The sequence below is a fragment of the Coffea arabica genome, chromosome 6c, assembly GCF_036785885.1.
Source record: "Coffea arabica cultivar ET-39 chromosome 6c, Coffea Arabica ET-39 HiFi, whole genome shotgun sequence".
Classification (NCBI taxonomy): Eukaryota; Viridiplantae; Streptophyta; class Magnoliopsida; order Gentianales; family Rubiaceae; genus Coffea; species Coffea arabica.
In genome coordinates, this window is record NC_092320.1 from 49090196 (window position 1) to 49111808 (window position 21613).

General features: G+C 36.4%; 1 protein-coding gene and 1 long non-coding RNA gene across 7 annotated transcripts; one reads left to right on the plus strand and one right to left on the minus strand.

Annotated features, from left to right (window-relative positions):
- Nucleotides 1-2187: 2187 nt before the first annotated feature.
- Nucleotides 2188-19449, plus strand: LOC113693952 (endoribonuclease Dicer homolog 1). Of its 6 annotated transcripts, XM_027212748.2 has the most exons (25): nucleotides 2188-2456; nucleotides 2585-2663; nucleotides 3449-3491; nucleotides 5960-6061; nucleotides 7508-7753; nucleotides 8382-8979; nucleotides 9066-9179; nucleotides 10410-10620; nucleotides 10833-11227; nucleotides 11311-11542; nucleotides 12192-12364; nucleotides 12456-12578; nucleotides 12661-12821; nucleotides 12932-13159; nucleotides 13264-13414; nucleotides 13505-13687; nucleotides 14834-14995; nucleotides 15067-15162; nucleotides 15257-15885; nucleotides 16704-16804; nucleotides 16897-17096; nucleotides 17172-18092; nucleotides 18211-18375; nucleotides 18513-18886; nucleotides 19018-19449. In XM_027212748.2, exons 6-25 carry the CDS (start codon nucleotides 8494-8496, stop codon nucleotides 19193-19195), a joined length of 5283 nt encoding a protein of 1760 aa, XP_027068549.1. In that variant the 5' UTR covers nucleotides 2188-2456; nucleotides 2585-2663; nucleotides 3449-3491; nucleotides 5960-6061; nucleotides 7508-7753; nucleotides 8382-8493; the 3' UTR covers nucleotides 19196-19449. The 6 variants fall into 6 exon arrangements, with proteins under 6 accessions (XP_027068549.1, XP_027068552.1, XP_071909915.1 ...); XM_027212751.2 differs by lacking the exon at nucleotides 5960-6061; XM_072053814.1 differs by lacking the exon at nucleotides 3449-3491.
- A 1205-nt stretch (nucleotides 19450-20654) lies between these two features.
- LOC140008903 (uncharacterized) lies at nucleotides 20655-21298 on the minus strand. The gene is made up of 2 exons (XR_011816157.1): nucleotides 21098-21298; nucleotides 20655-20986 (listed from the first exon to the last, which is right to left on the minus strand). It is a non-coding gene; the product is annotated as an uncharacterized lncRNA (long non-coding RNA).
- Between the last annotated feature and the right edge of the window lie 315 nt (nucleotides 21299-21613).

Here is a 21613-nt window from a genome sequence, read left to right on the forward strand (position 1 = left end):
GCAAAAACAAGGAATCCAAACGAACCCAAATTTCTCAAAAACTAACTGATACTAGAAAAATCATCTAAAATCTATATTTACTCATAAAAATTATCTGGGGAATTTTTCTAATAAAGAAAATGTGGAAAAAGGCGGGCGATAAATAAAACTCCACTTAAGCTTTCTAATATTGTAACACTAGAGGTTTGCTAATCCAGTGTTTGCCAACCATTTTCAAATTTGTTAAACCTCTGCAAACTATAACGAATCCTATTTTTACTTGTGCCAAAACACACACTAGAATACCGCATATAAACTATAGCTCGAGCTTACGAATAATACATAAACTAGGGTTTTATCATAAGCAAGTTAGGGTTTTCAATCTTAGCCGAGATCAAGGTTTCTCCTTTGCCCTAAAACCTTAATTTAACCGTACAAAATAATGAATAACCCTAATATCAACTTACGAACGGACTGGGACCTCACACGCCCCCCCCCCCCCAATCCTCCAGCTTTGGTTACCACGAACTTGGCCTTTTCTTTATTTTGTTCTTCTCCATGACAGCCATATTGTTATCTTTAATGCTCTCATTTGACCTTTTAAGTGCTGGCTCTTACCACCCCCCTCTCTCCCGGTGAGTTAATTTCCCTACATTCTTCATCAATTTTCGTTTGGCTCTTTTCACTTCAAGCAATAATAATGTCTTGATTTGGTTTAAGTGCACGCTGCTATATTTTAACGTTTTGAGTTATACAAAGCCGATTTTGCTGATTATAATTAAGTTTTCCTTGTTTAATTTTCTTCACTTTTTGCTGGTATCACACTTTGTGTGCTATCTTAAATTTACTCTCACGTATAATGAAATCAATAATGTGAATTATGAATAATGTTTAAGTTGTTGATTATTGCCATTATTTATCTTCCTCAGAAATTGCTTTTGTTTAATTTTCTTCACTTTTTGCTGGTATCACACTTTGTGTGCTATCTTAAATTTACTCTCACGCACAATGAAATCAATAATGTGAATTATGAATATTGTTTAAGTTGTTGATTATTGCCATTATTTATCTTCCTCAGAAATTGCTTTCCACCTATTTATCTCATACATAATTTTGGGTCCATGATATTCTAAGAATGCCATCTACAAATTTTCATTCAATACAATGTCTTTTTTTAATACTTAATGCTCCTTTTCATTTTTGTCCATTTTGTTTCTTATACAAATATTATTGATACTAATAAAGCAAATTAATTTCAATAGATGTCATCGTAGTTAGTAGCATTAATCATATAAGAGATATATTTTATTCAAACATATTCATTAATATACATACCCATCTATTACTACATAACCATAATTGATAAAAAAGCACTCAGTATTTTCATTTTTCATATTTTGTAGACGTACATTTATTCATAATGATAATATTTATGCTACTTAAACATAAAATTTCATTCCAACCCAAAATTTTCATACACGTATTCATTTTTTATACTATGCACTAATTTTATTAAACTTTATTATTTTCCAACTAACATCACCACTTTACACTCTTCCTATTACCATAAAAGACATACCAAAAAAGAAAAAAACTCATAGACAAATCATGGGTAGGGCAAGACCAACTAGTCTATATATCTATAATGTGTTATTATATATATACATACACATGCACTAATATATATAATAGGAGAGGTGACTTTGGGTATAAACAATTTATGTTATTTAATGTTATGTCAAAAATACCCTCTAAAGTTAGTTTTCAAACTGCTCAAGTTCCCTCATTTTTTTCTATCATGATTTTAAGTATAATTGACCACACTCCTTTTTTTTCTCTACCATAATTATATATATATAATATAAAAAAGAGTAGTTCTATAGATTTAGACTATATTGTATATAATGGGAGAGGCCGCTTTTAGTGTAAAGAATTTATATCATTTAATGTTATACCAAAAATACCCTTTAAAATTAGTTTTCAAACTACTCAAAGTTTCCTCATTTTTCTATTATGATTTAACTCTTAAGTACAACTATCCTCCATCCCCCTTTTTTCCCTACGATAGTTTTAAATATAATAGCTTCTTAAATAAAAAAAGAGTACTTTTTATAGATTTCTGAAAATAAAAAGAAAACATATATGACATAATTCTACATATAAGTTGAAATAATTAATATGCGCGTCAAATGCACTGGCATAGTGCAGGCCGCTACAAGCTTCACTACTTTTAGGTCGTCTGTCGTCTGCTGATGTGGCGCTAAGGGATTGGTTGACTTTGTTCGTCCTCAACCCTGTCACTTGAGCCCGTTTCTACTAGACATGACTTTCTTGTCCTCCAAACCCCAGAGGTCTGCCGTCCGTCTGCTCCTCTCGCCGTTTCCCCGCCTCCGCTCCACCGACAAAGACAGCGGAAAAGTTGAAAGATTTAAACGCAGAGGCAAGGAAATTCCAAGATTCTATCTCCAGAGTGTCAGGTTCTTTGTTGCCCATTACCTTTTGTTTCCTTTGAATATATGTTTCCGTGATTTTTTCCCAAAAATTTCTCCTGCTTAACATCTAAAATTTCATACTGATTTTTCCTCCTTGCTTTCTCTCGAGACAGAGGCAGCTAAGGGAAGATCATCACCAAGGAATATTGTATGCAATGTTTCCTCCTCAGGTTTCATGAATTTTTTTCTCAGGTTTATTACTGTCTGTGTTTTTTCTTTTTTACTCATTTTAAATGGTGCTTGTGTTGCTTTACACTGGGATTTATTCCTTTACTTAATTATCTATTTTTTCTGGTCTTCTGGAGCCCTTAAAATTTCTTGGTTAATTTTCTGGTTGTTTTGGATTCATGGGTTGTTAAAACCTTGTCACAATTTCATCCGCTAAAAATTTCTAGATTGCCCTGTCGGATTTCTCAATTTTCTTTTCATAGCTCATCGGTGCTTCAATCATCACAAATTCACAACCTTTTCTCTTTCATCATTATTTTCTGAAACCAAAATTTCTTTCTCCACCTCTCTTCTTCTCATTTTTTTCTTCTAGTTCATCTTTTAGTTGATGTTTAATAGTTTTACTAATCATTACTTCTGTTTCTCTTATGCTTTTGTTTTAGTTATCTGATTTTCCCTATTTGTTTGTCTCTGATTCTCTTATTTTCCCTTCCCTTTTTTGTTGATTGTGATTTCTTCGGGTAGTGACTCTTCTTTTCCAGTTTTTGCCTTTCCTATTATGTAGATTAAAAGATAGCGAATCATACAATTTTATCATTTATTATGCTTGCTGGAATGGAGAGCTATGAATTTGTTTTCTGATAATCATTTTAGCAGTTATGATTTTCTAGCTGTTGCAGTGCATGTTTTTTTTTTTTTTTTTTTTTTAAGTACTTTCTTTACTTTTTTCTTTTTGAATATCTTGCAAGATTTTCAGTTGTCACTGCTCATACTCGGTTTGATAAGGATCCTTTTTGCAATCTTCGTAGGAAGCATTTTGAATCCGTAAATCCTTAAAGTGCTTGTTACCATGTAAGTAAAGTTCAGATCTTTGTGGTATAATTTTAACTTTTTGGCAGTTGTCCTAACATCTTGGTAGATTGAGTTAAAAATCTATTCCTTAGTTTTGATTCTTTTTCACATGCTTCTAATTTTTGCTGTTTGGAGAAAATTTATTCTCTATGGCTGTTCAAACTTTTGCAACTCTGATTTATGGTTGTGATTTCTTGCTTAATAAAATGTCCTTGTGGCTTTGTCAAAGCTTGTGCTCCGATGAGTAGGTTTCTACTCTAAACATTTTATTTCTGATCTTGTATCTTAGAAGATTTTGATAATATTATGGTCTCCACATTTGTATTTCTGTTGTTTTGCCATTTTTCTTTGATTACTTTTCCCCCCAACTCAGATGGGGATAGCTGATGTCATAGTTGTTCTCATGAGAAATGGAACTACTTTGAGAGAAAAAAATTTAAATAAAAATCAATAGTGTGGTTATTTTGGAAAGTCAGGTGATCCCTAGATTGGAGGCAACTCGAGGGCTAATGGTTTTCTTAAGTTCATGATGCGATTTCTTGCGGTTGTTTCTATGTTCTCATATTGTTTAACAGACAGGAAATTGCTAATATAAGGAGAAGTAGTGCAGAGGAACTGACTGAGCGAGTATTAAGCCAACTATCATTACCTAGTGTGCAGGTAAAATAAATTGGTCCTACGTAAAGACACAGGAAAGACAATGAATGTACTAAACATTGTTTGAGAACTATGAAATCTGTTTTTGTTGTTTGCAAGTGGTTTGTTTAAAGCATGTGTATGTTTATCATGTAGGGATTCACTGTAATCCAGTTTTCAGCTAGGGTAGTACCTGATTATTAGGCCATAGTTATTTGTGTACCAAATAAGGCACTATACAAGTCTTTCAGCAACTGAGGGTGGTGACGTTAATAGACACTTCATAGCTTATACAATGGCAAGTTGAATGCCAATCTCTGCTATCTTTTCATCTTTCAGCGCCACTTTTGTACAGCTTTTATCATAACGTTGATTGCTTGTAACTTTATGCTTCTAATATCTTTCATTTAATTACTTTAGTTAAAATTTGTGTGTTGATATGCTGTGTAACTCTTGTACCATCCATCCCTTGTAGTCATTTTGATTTTTCTAATATTGGTTGGTGATGTTTACTTTATGTATGTCTTGATTTTTTTTATATTTGGTATCCTGTTCAGGCTATCGTCATTTTGTCGTACATACAAGTAGATATTTCCTCATTTGTGAATTGTTTTTCCTTTCATGGAGTGTTTGCTTTTATGCTTCAAGTTTCCATTATGTGTGGTGAAATTTTTTATTGTTAGTTGTCTTTTGCCAGCTTATTCAATTTCTTGATGTTTAACTAGTAGGATTACTTCCTTTCCATTTTCCAATTTCTTATGTCTGGATGAGGAAAAAATTTGGTTTACGGAAGAGCTCTTTTACTGCACTAAAGTGATATATTCTTTATTTGCTATGATCTCCAACCTTAGGTATCACCAAAACATAAGAAAGTTGACCAGGCTTTAGGTCAAGTATGGTAATAATGGCAGTAATGGCTTGTGAATTCTTGGATTTGATATTTTATCTTGGTTAAGATAAAGAAAAGGCAAAAACAGCAAACAGCTGTTGCTTGGGAGTTTGAAGAGATTGTAGAGTTAAACTTTTATTTGCCGGAAACAGCTTAAACAAAACATTCTTCTGAATGGTGGTGGTTTTGGGAAGAGGCTTCAAATTGTCATGTTCATTTATAGACAGGAATGATTTCATGAGCCCTGTAGCTCTCTCAATTTGTATTACATGAGAATGAAATTGTAATACTTGGCAGGAAAAATAACTGAAAAAACATACATTGTAAAAGAAGACCAAAAGGCTTATTAACAATCTTTTAAATCTAAGTTTTTCATTATTTTATTAAATAGCATTTAATTTCATACTAGAAATAATATTGTTACACGGGCACCTCATCCCCACGCCTTGTGTGGGACAGTGTCTTTCTTATAGACAAATATTTGTAGGAGCTTTCATGCGGAAAATAATTATACAGACTACATGTTTAATCTCATTGTTTCTTCTGTTTTCTCATTACCATCCCTCTGTTATTTTTTATCCAATTCAAAGTAAGTTTCAATTACACTTCTATGCTTCATTTTGTCATGAAAATCCCTTTTTTACTTCTCTTACTCAAAAGTACACTTGATCATATATCATCATAAAATCTTGTACCTATCCAAGAATTAAACTTGTTCCTTGTCATAATTATTTTGCGTGATGCTGGGAATTGCTGGTATAAAAGTTTAATAGTGTAAAAATGCTATTTTCTTCTTTTTCTTTACTCAGGGAATTCCTCCTGTCATATTTGCCTGTTTTACTGCTCTAATGGTTTCAATGCTTATTTGGTTTTGTCAATATTATTTTTTTGTTTAAATGATAAGAACTGATAATGACTGATTTTTCTCCTCTGATCCTATTAGTGTGCTGATAACAACTGATAAAGGAACTGCAGGGAGGCCTATGCAAGCAAAAGAGCTTAGGAAAAGAAAGATGTTATAAACTGTCAGACCCCGATTACCAAAGTAATGGAAACTTACAAAAGAAAACGTAGAAACTACCTTTTTAGTCAAAACAAGAGACAGTTAGAGACAAACTTTTGTCCTTGATCATGAAGTCATGCCTAATGTTTCTTCTATAGCTGTATAGTATTCTATAATTTCTTTTGCTAAAGTCATATTCTTAAATAACTTTTGCTAATAGAAGATTGCCATTGATTTTTGTTTTAATTTCTTTTTTTCTTAATTTGCATGTGCAAACTATTTTTGTATAGGCATTATATATCCTCAAAAACATTATCTGTTGTAATAAGTCACAAAAACTTCTCTAGCAACATTTTCAAGAAAATAAATATTTTTATCAGTTATCTAAATTGAGTCAATGTTATCATAATTTTGAGGCTAGCTTGTGATGAAATTATGAGGTGCATGGCCTGGTCAAATGTTTTGCTGTGTAGTGGGCTTATGCTTTGGACTAGCACTTCACATGGTTGGTGTAGGTTCAGCCTATAAAAGAAAGTGTCTTTTATGAATTTGACAGGAGGTTGGCTACAGGTAGTAAGAAACATGAGTTTGTTACTACTTAAAGAATCACCTGCTTATTTGGTGATCCAACAAATCGTAAATGATCTTAAAAGATGGAAAGTAAATTCTGCCTATAGTTAGAGATTTGGAGTTCTAAATACGAACCTTAAAGAGGTTGTAGTTACAAAAATATTTTTTCATGGCTTTGACAATTTTTTTATACTTCTTATATTGATTTATTGGTTCTTAGATTTTAACATTTCCAACCAGAGGCGTTGAAATATGCAAAACAATCATACTGTGAGATGTACTGTTTGAAACCTTTGTGGAGATAAAGCCAGTTTATGTTATCTTGTTCGCAATTCTTTTGTGTATTTTATACCTGTCTGGATGGAGTTTGTCTTTAGGATACAAAGGCAACCTATTCATGGAAAATTTTGTGAGATCCTGGCCTCATGGATTAATTGCCGTTTTCTTGTTTTCTCTCAGCTACCAATGCTATTTGAATGTGACCTATTGAATTTGTTACTATCTCTGTTAGATTTAGCACAGGTAATGCTCTGGTTAGGGGGGTTATGAGTTTCCAGACAATCTGTCCCAACTTACAAATGGCATCAAAATGTTATCATTAAATTGATGAAAATAAGTGTGTAGGATCATAATCTTCATCAAAATGTGAAACTGTATTGTAATTGTTATCTTTGATAGACATCTGTTTGGACAAAATGTGTCATTGATCCAAAATAAAAGAAAAATTGTATTTTCTTGGGCTCTCTAATTCTTTTCAGCTAACATGTGCATTCATACAATTCAATTGCTATGGCTTCAATTATTGAAGTATTAATGTACATAATTTGAATGATTTGGTTCTTGCAACTGCTAATTTGTTATATTACAAATGTACACACACTATTGAAACATAAAAAACTGATTATATACATTGGGCAGGGCATATCTAGATATTTCACCGTGGATTGCATGGTGTTCTTCTCCTAGTATTTTACAAAGTAGTAGCAGAAGAACTCTGAAGAAGCCCTAATCACTAGTAGTGGTAACTAATAAGGCAGGTAGCAGAAGAATTGCAAGAAAAAGCAAAATGCTTATGGATATTAATTATTATTGACATGGATCTGCGAGAGCAGTAGCTGCTGGACTTCTTTCCGTGGTGTGCTGCATCTTCTACATTAACATCAGGTGCACGATCCCTCTCTCTTTCTCTTTGTTTCACTTCTTGTTGTGCAAAAATATTAAAGCATCCGTTTATTTAATCAAATTTAATTGGAATTTGAAATGTGCTTTCTCCGTAGCCCTCCCTCTCATTCACCCCCCCAAAAGTTGCAATGCAATAACTCCCTTCCCTTTCAACTTAGCTGTTCAGTCTCTACTAGTAGTACATACAACAGCTTTGAGTGGCCACTACTACTTTTTCTTGCTTTCTCGCTCGCTAGTCGCTTCCCCATTTTCACTTCACCCTCTTTCTTTCTTTTCTTTGGATCCACATTCCCAGATGCTTCTGTCTTCTAGGCTCACTTAATTGAATTTTTTTATGCTTTGAACACCCCCCCCCAACAAAAACCTACTAGCCCCATGGCCTCCTCCACCAGCATAACACTTACTCGCCTGTCCTCACCTCTGCGATGATCTTCTCATTGCTTGAGGAAGCTTTCAGTTGCCCTTCACATTTGCGTTGTGAACTTTACTCGTCCTTGTTAATTAATTGTCAATAATTTTTGGATTTTCTTGGGGGATTATGATTGTCTTTGCGTTAAATCTTTAGTACAGCAGATGTATGGGTTTTTTGATTTTGTCCTGAGTTGAACAGGTTGACTCAGACGATTTTGCCGGACTTTTTACTGACCCGAGGCAACTTTGCCTAGCCAAGTTCCTGTGACCAGTCATTTGACTCGACTCCTACTCAGACGAGTCTTTGAACCATGTCATTTAGGAAGAGACCTCGTGATGGAGATGAGATGGATTGGTGCCACAAAGATCGGATGAGAAGGAGACAACAACACTATGGGAGCAGCCGGAAAGACACAGATTGGAGGGAAGCCAGGGGCTATTGGGAGAGAGATAAGGAAAGGAATGAGATGGTCTTCCACTTGGGTTCTTGGGAAGCTGATCAAAACAGAGCTGGCATGACAGCGCCACAGAGAAGTTGCAGTGGCAGCGAAGGGACAGAGAAGGAAGCTGAAGAGCCAAATGGAATTAACAAACTCCCTGAAGAGCAGGCGCGGCAATACCAATTGGATGTTCTTGAACAGGCAAAGACTAAGAACACAATTGCTTTCCTGGAAACTGGGGCAGGAAAAACACTCATTGCTGTCCTCCTTATTAGGAGTATTTCTAGTGACTTGCAGAGCAAGAACAAGAAAATGCTGGCTGTATTTCTAGTTCCTAAAGTTCCACTTGTTTATCAGGTAGTTTTCTTGGTAGAAAAATATTTACTGGCTTATTTGCCTTATATGTTCTTTCAATGATTTCTTTATTTTCATCCCCAATCCAGCAAGCAGAAGTAATTCGTGAGAGAACGGGTTATCAAGTTGGTCACTATTGTGGTGAAATGGGCCAAGACTTCTGGGATGCACGAAGGTGGCAGCGAGAGTTTGAAACCAAACAGGTGTTGGAATCGTTGCTTTGTGTATTATCTATTAATTGTGCACATCCTTATGATCTTTTATGGTTCCATCATGCAAACATGATGTTATAAGATTTTGCTGTCCTGTTCAGTTAAAGTCCACAGTATAGTCTGGTTGATTTTACAATACTTGCAAATATAGCATGTGATACATTGAGTTATAAATACATGTAATTTGTGTCTGCCTTATTTAAGGTTCACTCGGATGCATGAATTTATGTCTTGCAATCAAATATAGAGGATATTAGCCCCCTAAATAACCACCCTTCCCTCTGCCTCCCCAATTACCTTGCTTCTAATTGCATTTAGTCCAATTCAGATCAGTCTATTAAGCCTAGGTTGAGCCAAGAATATGTACACAGAATGGACCATATCTCTCCAAGTATAGTCCTGAGTGATGAGAAAAGGGAAAAATGATTATGTGAAGCTGCCATGTGGTGCAATGCATTTAAATCACCTACTCATGCAATTTATATCCTAAAGAGAGGATCTCCTAAAAGGATATAATTTGCAGTCCAAGGAAGGGTATCCTTGGATGCTGCATGAGTACTGTAGAAATGTTAACATCATGATTTGGTGCTTCAGATTGTTGTGTTCTTGGGGATTTCATTTAGCTCTCAATCCCTTACAGCTTGTTACTATATCAGATTGAAGTAGCGTGAGAAGACGCTGGTGTGCAAATTAAAACAGTCATAGTATTTTCCAGAACAAGGATGTAGTATTAAAACAGTCATAGTATTTTCCTTTTGGAATTTTAGATGGAAAGATTTCTCTACTAACGCAGCCAACTCCACTTGTTAGAACAGCTTCCGTTGAGTCTCTGCACCTATCCTTTTTGCTCATCTTGATGTCTCTTACATTATACACCTTCCATCCTGATTTGATTGACACTATGGGATAATGTGTTCCTTATGCACAGTAAAAATGATTGTCCAAGTTTTGTGTTAACCAAACAGTGTGAGCATGGTGGAATGACTTTGTGAGCATATATGCTTTTGTTTTGGCTACTCCATTCACCATGACAAGTCAAGAGCGTGTGTGCATGCAATCTTATCTGCCTAAGGTTGTGTGGTGCGCACTTCTAAAGTAAATTAATGCTACTTGGCACTGATAACTTCCGTGTCCCACATCTGATTGTGCATTCTTTTAGTCTTCATATAAGTCCCAAAAGTGCTTAGTTTGACTCATTTAAGTTAATAATTGACATTGCAGGTTTTAGTCATGACGGCTCAAATTCTCTTGAATATATTGAGACACAGCATAATAAAAATGGAAGCTATTGATCTACTTATTCTGGATGAATGTCATCATGCTGTCAAGAAACATCCATATTCTTTAGTGATGTCTGAGTTCTATCATACAACGTCAAAGGAGCAGAGGCCATCTGTTTTTGGAATGACAGCTTCTCCTGTTAACTTGAAGGGTAGGCATTGGTTTATCTATCTTAGCATTTCACTTCTGTTGCTTGCTTGCAGAGAAGCTACTTAATCCAAATTTTGTTTGCAGTGCAGTAATATCTTGTCATTTGTCTTTGTTCTTCCTCCCTATCTCTCTCTCTCTCTTTTTAATACTCTTGGCTGCACTGGGAGTTTTGCCACTACTATTATTCACGAAACTGTTGCCATTGTCATGCAGGTGTTTCAAGCCAAATAGACTGCGCAATTAAGATTCGTAATCTAGAATGTAAGTTAGATTCAGTAGTTTGTACAGTAAAGGATCGTAAAGAGCTCGAGAGACACGTGCCAATGCCCTCAGAAGTTGTAGTTGAATATGACAAAGCTACTAGTTTGTGGTCCCTCCATGAACAGATAAAGCAAATGGAAGTGGCAGTTGAAGAAGCTGCTCAATCAAGCTCTAGGAGGAGTAAATGGCAATTTATGGGAGCAAGAGATGCTGGTGCAAAGGAAGAGCTGCGCCAAGTATATGGTGTATCTGAAAGAACTGAAAGTGATGGAGCTGCTAACTTAATTCAAAAGCTGAGGGCCGTCAACTATGCACTTGGAGAACTAGGACAGTGGTGTGCTTATAAGGTGAAGTATCTTGTTGGGGATTAGTTTTCTATGCCAATTTTGTGTAACTACTTACAAGTTTCCTTTGCCCTATATTGTTGAAGGTTGCACAATCATTTTTAGCTGGTTTACAAAATGATGAAAGAGCAAATTACCAACTAGATGTCAAATTTCAAGAATCGTATCTAAGTAAAGTTGTTTCCCTCTTGCAATGCCAATTATCTGAGGGAGCTGTAAGTGAAAGTAACTCAAGAATTGGAGATTTGGTTGGTTTTGAAACTTCAGAGAGCAGTTTGTCTGAAGAGATAGAGGAGGGAGAACTTCCTGACAGTCACGGTGAGTGCTCACTAGTCTTGTTTGCTGGAGGGGTAATGCATTTTATTTGCTACTATATGTTAACTGGTTGATCTTGGCTTGTTGGAGTTCAACTTTTATTGTTATAAGCCCAACTACAGGAAGGGAATTGATCCATTAATTGTTACCTTTGTCCTTTCTCCAGTTATCATTCTAATAAAAGTTAGAAAGTGATTCATAATTCATATGCCAAAGATATGTCAGTTAAGAGATGTACATAACCTCTGATTTTAAGGGTATATGGAGGGCTTATCCAGCTGGTCCCTACCTGCTATATGCATGCAGGTGTCATATCAGTTGAAAATTATCTTAAATTATTCACACTCTAGACAGCGGCCAATTCTCTTTTGCTTTATGTACTCTCTTAGTTGTATGCTTCCTAATGATAGTTGTCAATGTTCATAACGTCTCTTAGTAATTATGTGCATAACCTCTCTTAGTTGTATCCTGTGATTTATGTACTCTCTTAGTTGTATACACTCTATACAGTTGCCATTAGAATTAGAAAGAGTGCTAATGATGCAGTTGCCTCAGTTGTATTTTAATTGTTTAATTCCTTTAAAAATTGTGTATGTGGGTTTTTGTCATAGTTGTCAATGTTCTTTTTTGCTTGTATGCTTGTCTGATTCAGTTGTCTCTGGCGGAGAACATGTTGATGTGATAATTGGAGCCGCTGTTGCTGATGGGAAAGTGACACCAAAAGTGCAGTCGTTGATTAAAATACTTCTGAAATATCAGCATACAGATGATTTTCGTGCAATCGTTTTTGTGGAACGTGTTGTGGCTGCCTTAGTTCTTCCAAAGGTCAACTAAACATAAGCTATACATATTCTCCATTTTGAATTTTAACTAGTTAATTATTTATTGTGACAACAATATTTGGTCAAGCATGCAGGTTTTTGCAGAGCTTCCTTCCCTGAGTTTTATCAAGTCAGCAAGTTTGATTGGGCATAACAATAGTCAAGAGATGCGGACAAGTCAATTGCAGGATGCAATAGCAAAATTCCGAGATGGCCGTGTATGCTAAATGCTTATACATGATTCATCTTAAATACCAGATTTGCTCTTATTCACTATCTTACGCTTGCACTGATCTGTAGGTTACCTTGTTAGTTGCCACTAGTGTTGCTGAGGAAGGACTTGATATTAGGCAGTGCAATGTTGTCATCCGCTTTGACCTGGCAAAAACTGTTCTAGCATACATTCAGTCCAGGGGCCGAGCTAGAAAGCCTGGATCAGATTACATTTTGATGGTTGAGAGGTAGTTATGCATCTTGTGGATTCTTATGATTCCTTTCCCATTATTTTCCATAATTGAGATGACAAATGAACTTAGATTTTAAAATTTATTATGTTTTATCCTTTGTTTAGAGGAAATTTATCACATGAAGCATTTCTAAGAAATGCTAGAAATAGTGAAGAAACCTTGCGAAAAGAAGCAATTGAGAGGACGGATATTAGTCATCTTAATGGTACATCTAAGCTGGGGGAGGTGACAGAAAATACAGTCTATCAAGTGGAGTCTACGGGTGCTGTGGTCAGTTTAAATTCTGCTGTTGGACTCATCCACTTTTACTGTTCGCAGCTGCCGAGTGACAGGTTCAGTTTCTTTTTCAATGTGATTATTGTCCTTATCATGCACTTATTCTCCACAGCAAGTAGGTTCTTAGCTTTTTGTTCCTTTTTCACTTTCTTTGTTTTAGGTACTCAATACTTCGCCCTGAGTTTATTATGCAGCGCCATGAGAAGCCAGGAGGACCTACTGGATATTCATGCAGGCTTCAGCTTCCCTGTAATGCACCATTTGAGGAACTTGAGGGTCCTGTCTGCGGCTCAATGCGTGTTGCACAACAGGCATGATATGCATGTATTAAATAATCAGATCCATGTTGCTACCCCTAACTTATTCAACTATATTTATTAAACAGAATCTGTAATCTTCAGGCTGTCTGTTTAGCTGCTTGCAAGAAGCTCCATGAGATGGGAGCATTTACTGACATGCTCTTGCCTGACAAGGGAAGTGGGGCAGATCTTGAGAAAGTTGAAAAAAATGATGAAGGGGATCCGCTTCCTGGAACTGCTAGGCATAGGGAGTTCTACCCTGAAGGCGTTGCTAAAGTTCTTCAGGTTAGTTTGTGAATGCAAACCTGGTTTAGCTTGCTCCAGTTTGTAATTGAAGATGATATAAACCAGTATAAGATATATGAATTTTAGGGTAAATTATGAAAATCCCATCTGCCGTTTAAGTGGGTTATCCTATATTTGTCATAGGTAACCCTGTATCTCTCATGGTTATAAGGCAGCCTTTTAGCTCTCTGTGTTTTAAACCAGAAGGTAAATTGATTGATAAAGTGTAAAAGTGACAATCTATATCATATTATGCTTTTCAAAAGAACTTTACCGGTTCCTTGGGGCAGCACTAGAGAAGTGAAGAAAATATATGTTAGTTTTTGCACTTAGCAATTATGGAAAATGCGTTGTATTAGAAGGTCACATCATACCTACCTATGATGTGACCTTCCGGTGATTTAATTTCTCTTAGGTCCTTTTTTTTCTCTCTAAATTTAATGAATCAGCTAATTATCATGTTTCAGCACAAATTTTGAAGTGATCAGTTAAACAAATCCATCTTGTTTTTTATGTTTTGAAGTGGCTGAATAAAGAGCTCAACTGTTCAATGGTACATGTTAGCTTTTAGGCTTGGCTTCGTGTAGAGCACATTTGATGTTATGTTTTTTCACGAAGCAGATCAATTGTCTTTTGCCTCCACAGTAAAAGTAGAAACCTTTAAGAGCAGATTTTTGTCCGCATGGAGTTGTTTGCAGTAAGCTTATCATGTCTTCTGGTGGCCAAAGAAAATTGTTTTAATGAGTTTCTGACCAGTCATTGATCAAGTCAGAGACAAAATGCAAGAAATAATGCTGGTCATTTTTGTACCACAATCCTACTGCTTTGTCTTCTGTATACTTAAAATGTGGTCTCACACACTTTCGTTTTGGCTTTTAGGAGATTTTACTGTTCCTTTTTCAATTTACATATATTTTTTTAATACTTGTGAGGATTTACTACATTTGATGTTGTAAAGCCCGTGTAATTGGATTGTCTTGACTACATTTTGGTACATGTTTTGCAGATCAACAGCACTATTACTGAATTTATATGTTGTTAGATATTGTTTTCCACTTTCCATTGGTTTTAGTTTCTATGCAAGGAGTGTCCTAGTGTTGCTGAGATGTAAAATTCTCTTATTTTAAACTTCTGTTGTTCCTGTAGGGAGATTGGATCTTAACTGGAAGAGATAATTGTGACTACTCCAAATTCTATCACCTGTATATGTATGAGGTCAAATGCGTTAATTTTGGTTCCTCAAAGGATCCATTCTTAACTCAAGTCTCAGAGTTTGCGGTGTTGTTTGGCAATGAGCTGGATGCAGAGGTATGTTTTTCATTATTGCGTTAAATGTAAAAGTTCAATGTTTTTTGTTGCTAAGTATCTCTTATTATCAGGTGTTATCGATGTCAATGGATTTATTTATTGCTCGAACTGTAATCACAAAAGCTTCACTTATCTATCGAGGCCCACTAGAAATTACTGAAATTCAGGTTGATCATGTATTACTTTTTCATTGATACGAAGATATAGCACTCTGCATCTTGCTTATCCGCTTGAACAGTAATCTGGTGTCTGTTTGTACAGTTAGCTTTGCTCAAGAGCTTCCATGTAAGACTAATGAGCATAGTACTGGATGTGGATGTTGAACCATCCACTACTCCATGGGATCCTGCGAAGGCTTATTTATTTGTTCCAACGACCTGCAACAAAACTACTGATCCGATAAAAGATATTGACTGGGATCTGATTGAGAGAATAACAAACACAGATGCATGGCGCAATCCCATCCAGAGAGCTCGACCAGATGTTTGTCTTGGCACAAACGAGCGAGCACTAGGTGGAGACCGTAGAGAATACGGATTTGGGAAATTGCGGCATGGAATTACCTATGGCCTTAAATCCCATCCTACTTATGGTATCCGGGGAGCTATTGCACAGTTTGATGTTGTGGAAGCTTCTGGTTTGCTTCCTAATCGAAATACCCTTGAAGTTTCTGTTCAAGGGGTTTTAAACAAGGACAAATTGATGATGGCTGATTCTTGTGTTAGTGCGGAAGATTTAGTTGGGAAGATTATTACTGCAGCTCATTCAGGAAAGAGGTTTTTTGTTGATTCTGTGCGCTATGACATGACTGCAGAAAACCCGTTTCCGAGGAAAGAAGGCTACCTTGGTCCTTTGGAGTACAGCTCTTATGCTGATTACTACAAGCAAAAGTATGCATCTAAAATCAACTTAAAATTGCTTGGCATACCATTTTTTCTGCTTATGAAATGCTTATGATAATTGTTATGGATCCTCATAAACTAAAATTTGTTCTCTAGTTGACTTTTAAAGCAATTTTTGGACAATAGGTTGCAACATTGTTTTCAAAGAGTTGTTTTTAGCAGGACACGACTCCAATGCGTCTAAACCTTCCTGATCACTGAATAGGAAGTTTCATGGATTGGGTTGTCACTGTTATTTATATGAATATTTTCAGAGTATAACTGCTTAAAATTTTGTCATCCATCTAATTATGCCCAATGGAAGCTAAAAGGATGGTTGATGGAGCATTCTTGTCTTTGCTTGAGGCTTTAAGAATGGGATAACAAGTATGGGAAAGGTTAATTATCTAACTAATGCACTTCTTTTTCAGTTTGGCCTTCTAAGAAAAGATAATAAATCAGGAGTAAGGTAGTTATTTCAGTATAGTTGTGTGGATGACTTGAAGGGTGAGATCTCTTCTCGAAAAGAATCAATGAGGAAATCACTGTCTTTAAAATTCTTTGGTGTATCTGCTAAGTATTTCTTAATGCAAGGACTGGATGGTTTTAATGCACCATTATTGTACGTGAAAAAGACAAAGCTTATTGCGGTCGGAAAGGAAGCATAAACTATTTTCAAGTGTGAAACACTCTGGTTCTTCTGGGCCATCAACCATAGTTTCGATGTTTTGCACTCTTGAACTAGTTTGAGACCTAGACTGGGAAAGCTTTTAATTCTTCACCTACAATATGGTGCATTTGGCTGTTCGGTCCATAATTACCTGCAGGTATGGAGTTCATTTGATCTTCAAACAACAACCTCTAATAAGAGGCCGTGGTGTTTCATATTGCAAGAATCTTCTCTCCCCTCGGTTTGAACATGCAGAAGGTGTTCACTTATCATTTTCACTGTGTCATGTTGACGTGTTATTTTCTCATCATTACTCTGAACAACTAATTGTGAAATTTTGCCTGTTATAGCTCATGACAATGAATCTGATGAGAACCTGGATAAGACATACTATGTTTTTCTCCCTCCTGAGCTGTGTTTTGTGCATCCTCTTCCTGGATCGCTAGTACGGGGTGCTCAAAGATTGCCATCAATTATGAGAAGGGTTGAAAGTATGCTGCTTGCAGTGCAGCTTAAGCATATAATTGGTCATCCAGTCCCTGCTTCAAAGGTGTGATGACACCCTACTAGATACTTATTAACAGTTACACTAAGTTAGATGACATATGAACCTTTATATGTGCAGATACTGGAAGCTTTGACTGCTGCTTCTTGCCAGGAGACTTTCTGCTATGAACGAGCAGAACTATTGGGTGATGCTTATTTGAAATGGGTTGTTAGTCGATTTCTTTTTCTCCAGTATCCCCAGAAACATGAAGGCCAACTCACTCGAATGAGGCAGCAAATGGTCAGCAACATGGTGCTGTATCAGTATGCATTAAATAAGGGGCTTCAATCATACATTCAAGCAGATCGGTTTGCTCCATCTAGATGGGCTGCTCCAGGGGTGCTGCCTGTCTTTGATGAAGAAATGAAGGAAACAGAAGCATCACTTTTTGATCCACAAGTTTTACATGATGACATGAGGGCAGGGCACGATCTGGATGATGGTTTATATGAAGATGATGAACTTGAAGACGGTGAGCTGGAAAGCGATTCAAGTTCATATCGCGTCCTCTCTAGCAAAACACTGGCTGATGTTGTTGAGGCACTAATTGGTGTGTATTATGTTGAAGGTGGGAAAATTGCAGCAAACCACGTGATGAAATGGATTGGCATAGAGGTAGATTTTGATTTAAAGGAGAGTGATTATCTTATTAGGCCCAATAGTGTTCCAGAGAATGTTTTGAGGAGCATTGACTTTGATGTGTTGGAAACTACTTTGAACATCAAATTCGTTGATAGGAGCTTATTGGTAGAGGCTATTACTCATGCTTCACGCCCTTCCTCTGGGGTGTCTTGTTACCAACGACTGGAGTTTGTAGGTGATGCTGTGTTGGATCATCTCATTACAAGACACTTATTCTTTACATATACAGATCTGCCTCCAGGACGCTTAACTGATTTGCGAGCCGCTGCTGTGAACAATGAAAATTTTGCACGTGTTGCTGTTAAACATAATCTTCATACACACCTTCGACATGGATCGAGTGCCCTTGAAAAACAGGTTTCTACTGCTCTACTTTTAACCGCTTGTAATCGACCATTTATATGCATGGTGTTGTGCATCAAATGTGACTTATCCCAAGTAATGAAGCTTTTTACCAATGTTCATTCATGTTTAGATACGAGATTTTGTGAAAGAGGTCCAGAATGAGTTGTCGAAACCAGGGTTTAACTCCTTTGGTTTAGGAGACTGCAAAGCTCCAAAAGTATTGGGCGATATTGTTGAATCAATTGCTGGTGCTGTCTTCCTTGACAGTGGGCGTGATACTGCAGCTGTATGGAGGGTTAGTCGAACTCAAGAATCTGAGAAAAGTTCCTATTTGTGTCTATATTGCTGAATTTTATTCTCTTGCTTATTGTTTGTCATTAATCACATATTTTGGTATGAGATCTCGATTTATAATGAAACTCGTATCATCAGGTATTCCAACCTCTACTGGAACCAATGGTCACTCCCGAAACCCTTCCAATGCATCCGGTAAGAGAACTGCAAGAAAGATGCCAGCAACAGGCTGAGGGCCTCGAATATAAAGCAACTAGGAGTGGCAATTTGGCAACAGTAGAAGTCTATGTTGATGGTGTTCAGGTTGGATTAGCTCAAAATCCACAAAAGAAAATGGCACAAAAATTGGCTGCTCGAAATGCCCTTGTTGCACTGAAGGAAAAGGAGAAAGCTGAAGCTAAGGAGAATGATACTGATGACGGCAAAAAAAGGAGGAATGGGAGCCAAACGTTCACAAGGCAGACACTAAACGATATCTGTTTGCGGAGAAATTGGCCAATGCCATCATATCGGTAAGAAATTAACTTGTGAACCCAGCTTCTTTGTAATATGCAATTCTTGTATTCAGTATATTCTATTCCTAGCAAACTGGTATAGAATTTTGCTGATTTTATCATGTTAACCATATAATTTGGCATTTTAGGCGCGTCCATGAAGGTGGCCCTGCACATGCAAAAAGGTTCACGTATGCAGTTTGTGTTAAAACTTCTGATAGGGGATGGACGGATGAATGTATTGGAGATCCCATGCCAAGTGTCAAAAAAGCGAAGGATTCTGCTGCAGTTCTTCTCTTAGAATTGCTTAACAAGTGGTATGCGTGAAAGCTCCTGAGGGCTAATGTTTAAGCCACGGGAAAAGGATTTGCTAGAGTTGACTCTGAAAATCTGAGATGCACCACACCCCTTGGTAGCAATAGTGGGAAATCAAATCCTTCTGCACTTTGATGTTCTTAAAAACAGAAGCTTAAATGTAGTGTTAAATATGTGAGATCCCGAATATTATTTTCATCTTTTATTTTAATTGCCTTGTCTTAAATTCTTGGTTGATTTAATGGTTGATTCATGATTTTTATTTCTATTGCTTCATTCAATTTATTGCACGTTGAGTTTCATAGTGCGTTATGTAAGTGTGACCAACTAGTGAGTTGTGTGTAATAAATTTAGTGGAATAGAGGAAGTTTTATGCTAAAGGAATTATGTATCAAGAGGTGATAAGAAATAATTGGAGGAGAACTAGATAATTTGGTAAATTAGAGACAATTAGATAGGTATTACTTCTCGTTTTGCCACTTGTCAATCATCTATCCAACTTTGACCAAGACAAAAGCTCTCCCAAATGGCATGACACTTATTTAATATGGCATAGCAAATTTGACCAAGATAAAAGTTTTTAAATTAATACTTTCTTGCCTTGATCATTTACATTGGTGAGAGAGAATATTTGAAAGAATCAACTTCATTTCTTCTCCTCTTAAATAGCTGAGACAAAGAGAGCTTGGGAGTCTTCTTCCTCCTTTTCATTGTTTCAGTCAAGAGAGAAAGGAGTTGAGAGACCTTTCTTCTTCATTTTTTCAACCAAGAGAATATAGAGATTTGAGAGAAATAAGAGTGTCTTGTCTTAATTTCCAGTCAAGAGGAAGCTGTCCATCCAGCTTGCTTGAACCATGAAGAAATGAGGAAGGTGAGCCAACTTTCAGCTTGATTTGGAGCAGAAAAATAAGATAATATGGTTGAGAAACTTCAATCTTTCCTTACACTTTAGAGAGATGTGGATACATGTTTGATTTGAAGTATCCTATTTGTAACCTATTTGTAGCTGGAAAGTTTCCAGTTTGAACCAAAGCAGTGAAGGCTGTCATTTCTTTTAGCTTTTAGTTTATTTTGTTGCAAGTTTGCTAGAGAATCAGTTATTTCTTTGATAGATGAATCTTGGTAGAAAAATGGCATGTATGTGAGGTTTTTGGCTGCTGAAATTTCTAGGAGGAAGCCGACAGGGTTGAGCTGTGACTTTTCAGCTCTTATTTGCAGTTTTGTTGAGTTGTGCTAGGAAATACTTGATTAATTCCTTAGCTTATGTTATAAACATGTTATTGTGTGATTTATGGTTGAAAGTAAGTAAGAGAGGTGCTATTTTGGTGAGAAAAATTGAAGAGAGCTTGCTGGACATTTTCAGTCTGAATCGTAGGATGTGAGTTGTGTTTTTTAGCTTGTGGGTTCCATTTTTGTTGAGATTTTTCTACGAGATTCATGCTTTATAGATACTTAATGATATACTACACGATTTATGCATAAATCAAGAAGGAAAGTTGCAATTTAACCATGATTCAGGGCAACAACACGTATGTAACCTATTATGGAAATATACAAACAAGAGAAAAAAACGAATTATAGAAATATCTTTTGACTGTTGGAAGGTTTCTCTTGTATGTGTTGTCCGGAAAGAGGAGGCCCTTGCCTCTTCTTCTTGGCATGCTTTCTTGCTTTCAAGAGTTTCATTGGGTGGCCTTTTCGCTCCTTAAGAACTCAAGAACTTTGGAGCTAACTTGATTAAGACATTAGGTCGATGGTTCTCTTCTTCCTTCACTGGTTCGGTTCAAACTGGAAACTTTCCAGCTACAAACAGGTTACTTCCATCAGTTTCTACCTCTATTTAACTTCAAATCAAACATATATCCACATCTCTTTAAAGTGTAAGGAAAGATTGAAGTTTCTCAGCCATATTACCTTATTTTTCTGCTCCAAATCAAGCTGGAAGTTGGCTCACCTTCCTGATTTCTCCTTGGTTCAAGCAAGTTGGATGGACAGCTTCCTCTTGACTAGAAATGGAGACAAGACACTCTAATTTCTCTCAAAACTCTATATTCTCTTGGTTGGAAAAATAAAGAACAAAGGTTTCTCAACTCTCCTCTCTCTCTCGGCTGAAACAATGAAATGGAGGAGGAAGACTCAAGCACTTTTTCTCTCGGCTGTTTAAAAGGAAAAGAAATAAAGTTGGTTCTCTCTCTCTCTCTCTCTCACGAATGTAAATGGTCAAGGCAAGAAAGTGTTGGTTTGAAAACTTTTGTCTTGGTCAAATTTGTCATGCCACATTGGATAAGTGTCATGCCATTTAGGAAAACTTTTGTCTTGGTCAAGGTTGGATAGATGATTGACAAGTGGCAAAACAAGAAGTAATACCTATCTAATTGTCTCTAATTTATCAAAATATCTAGTTCTCCTCCAATTATCTCTTAACACCTC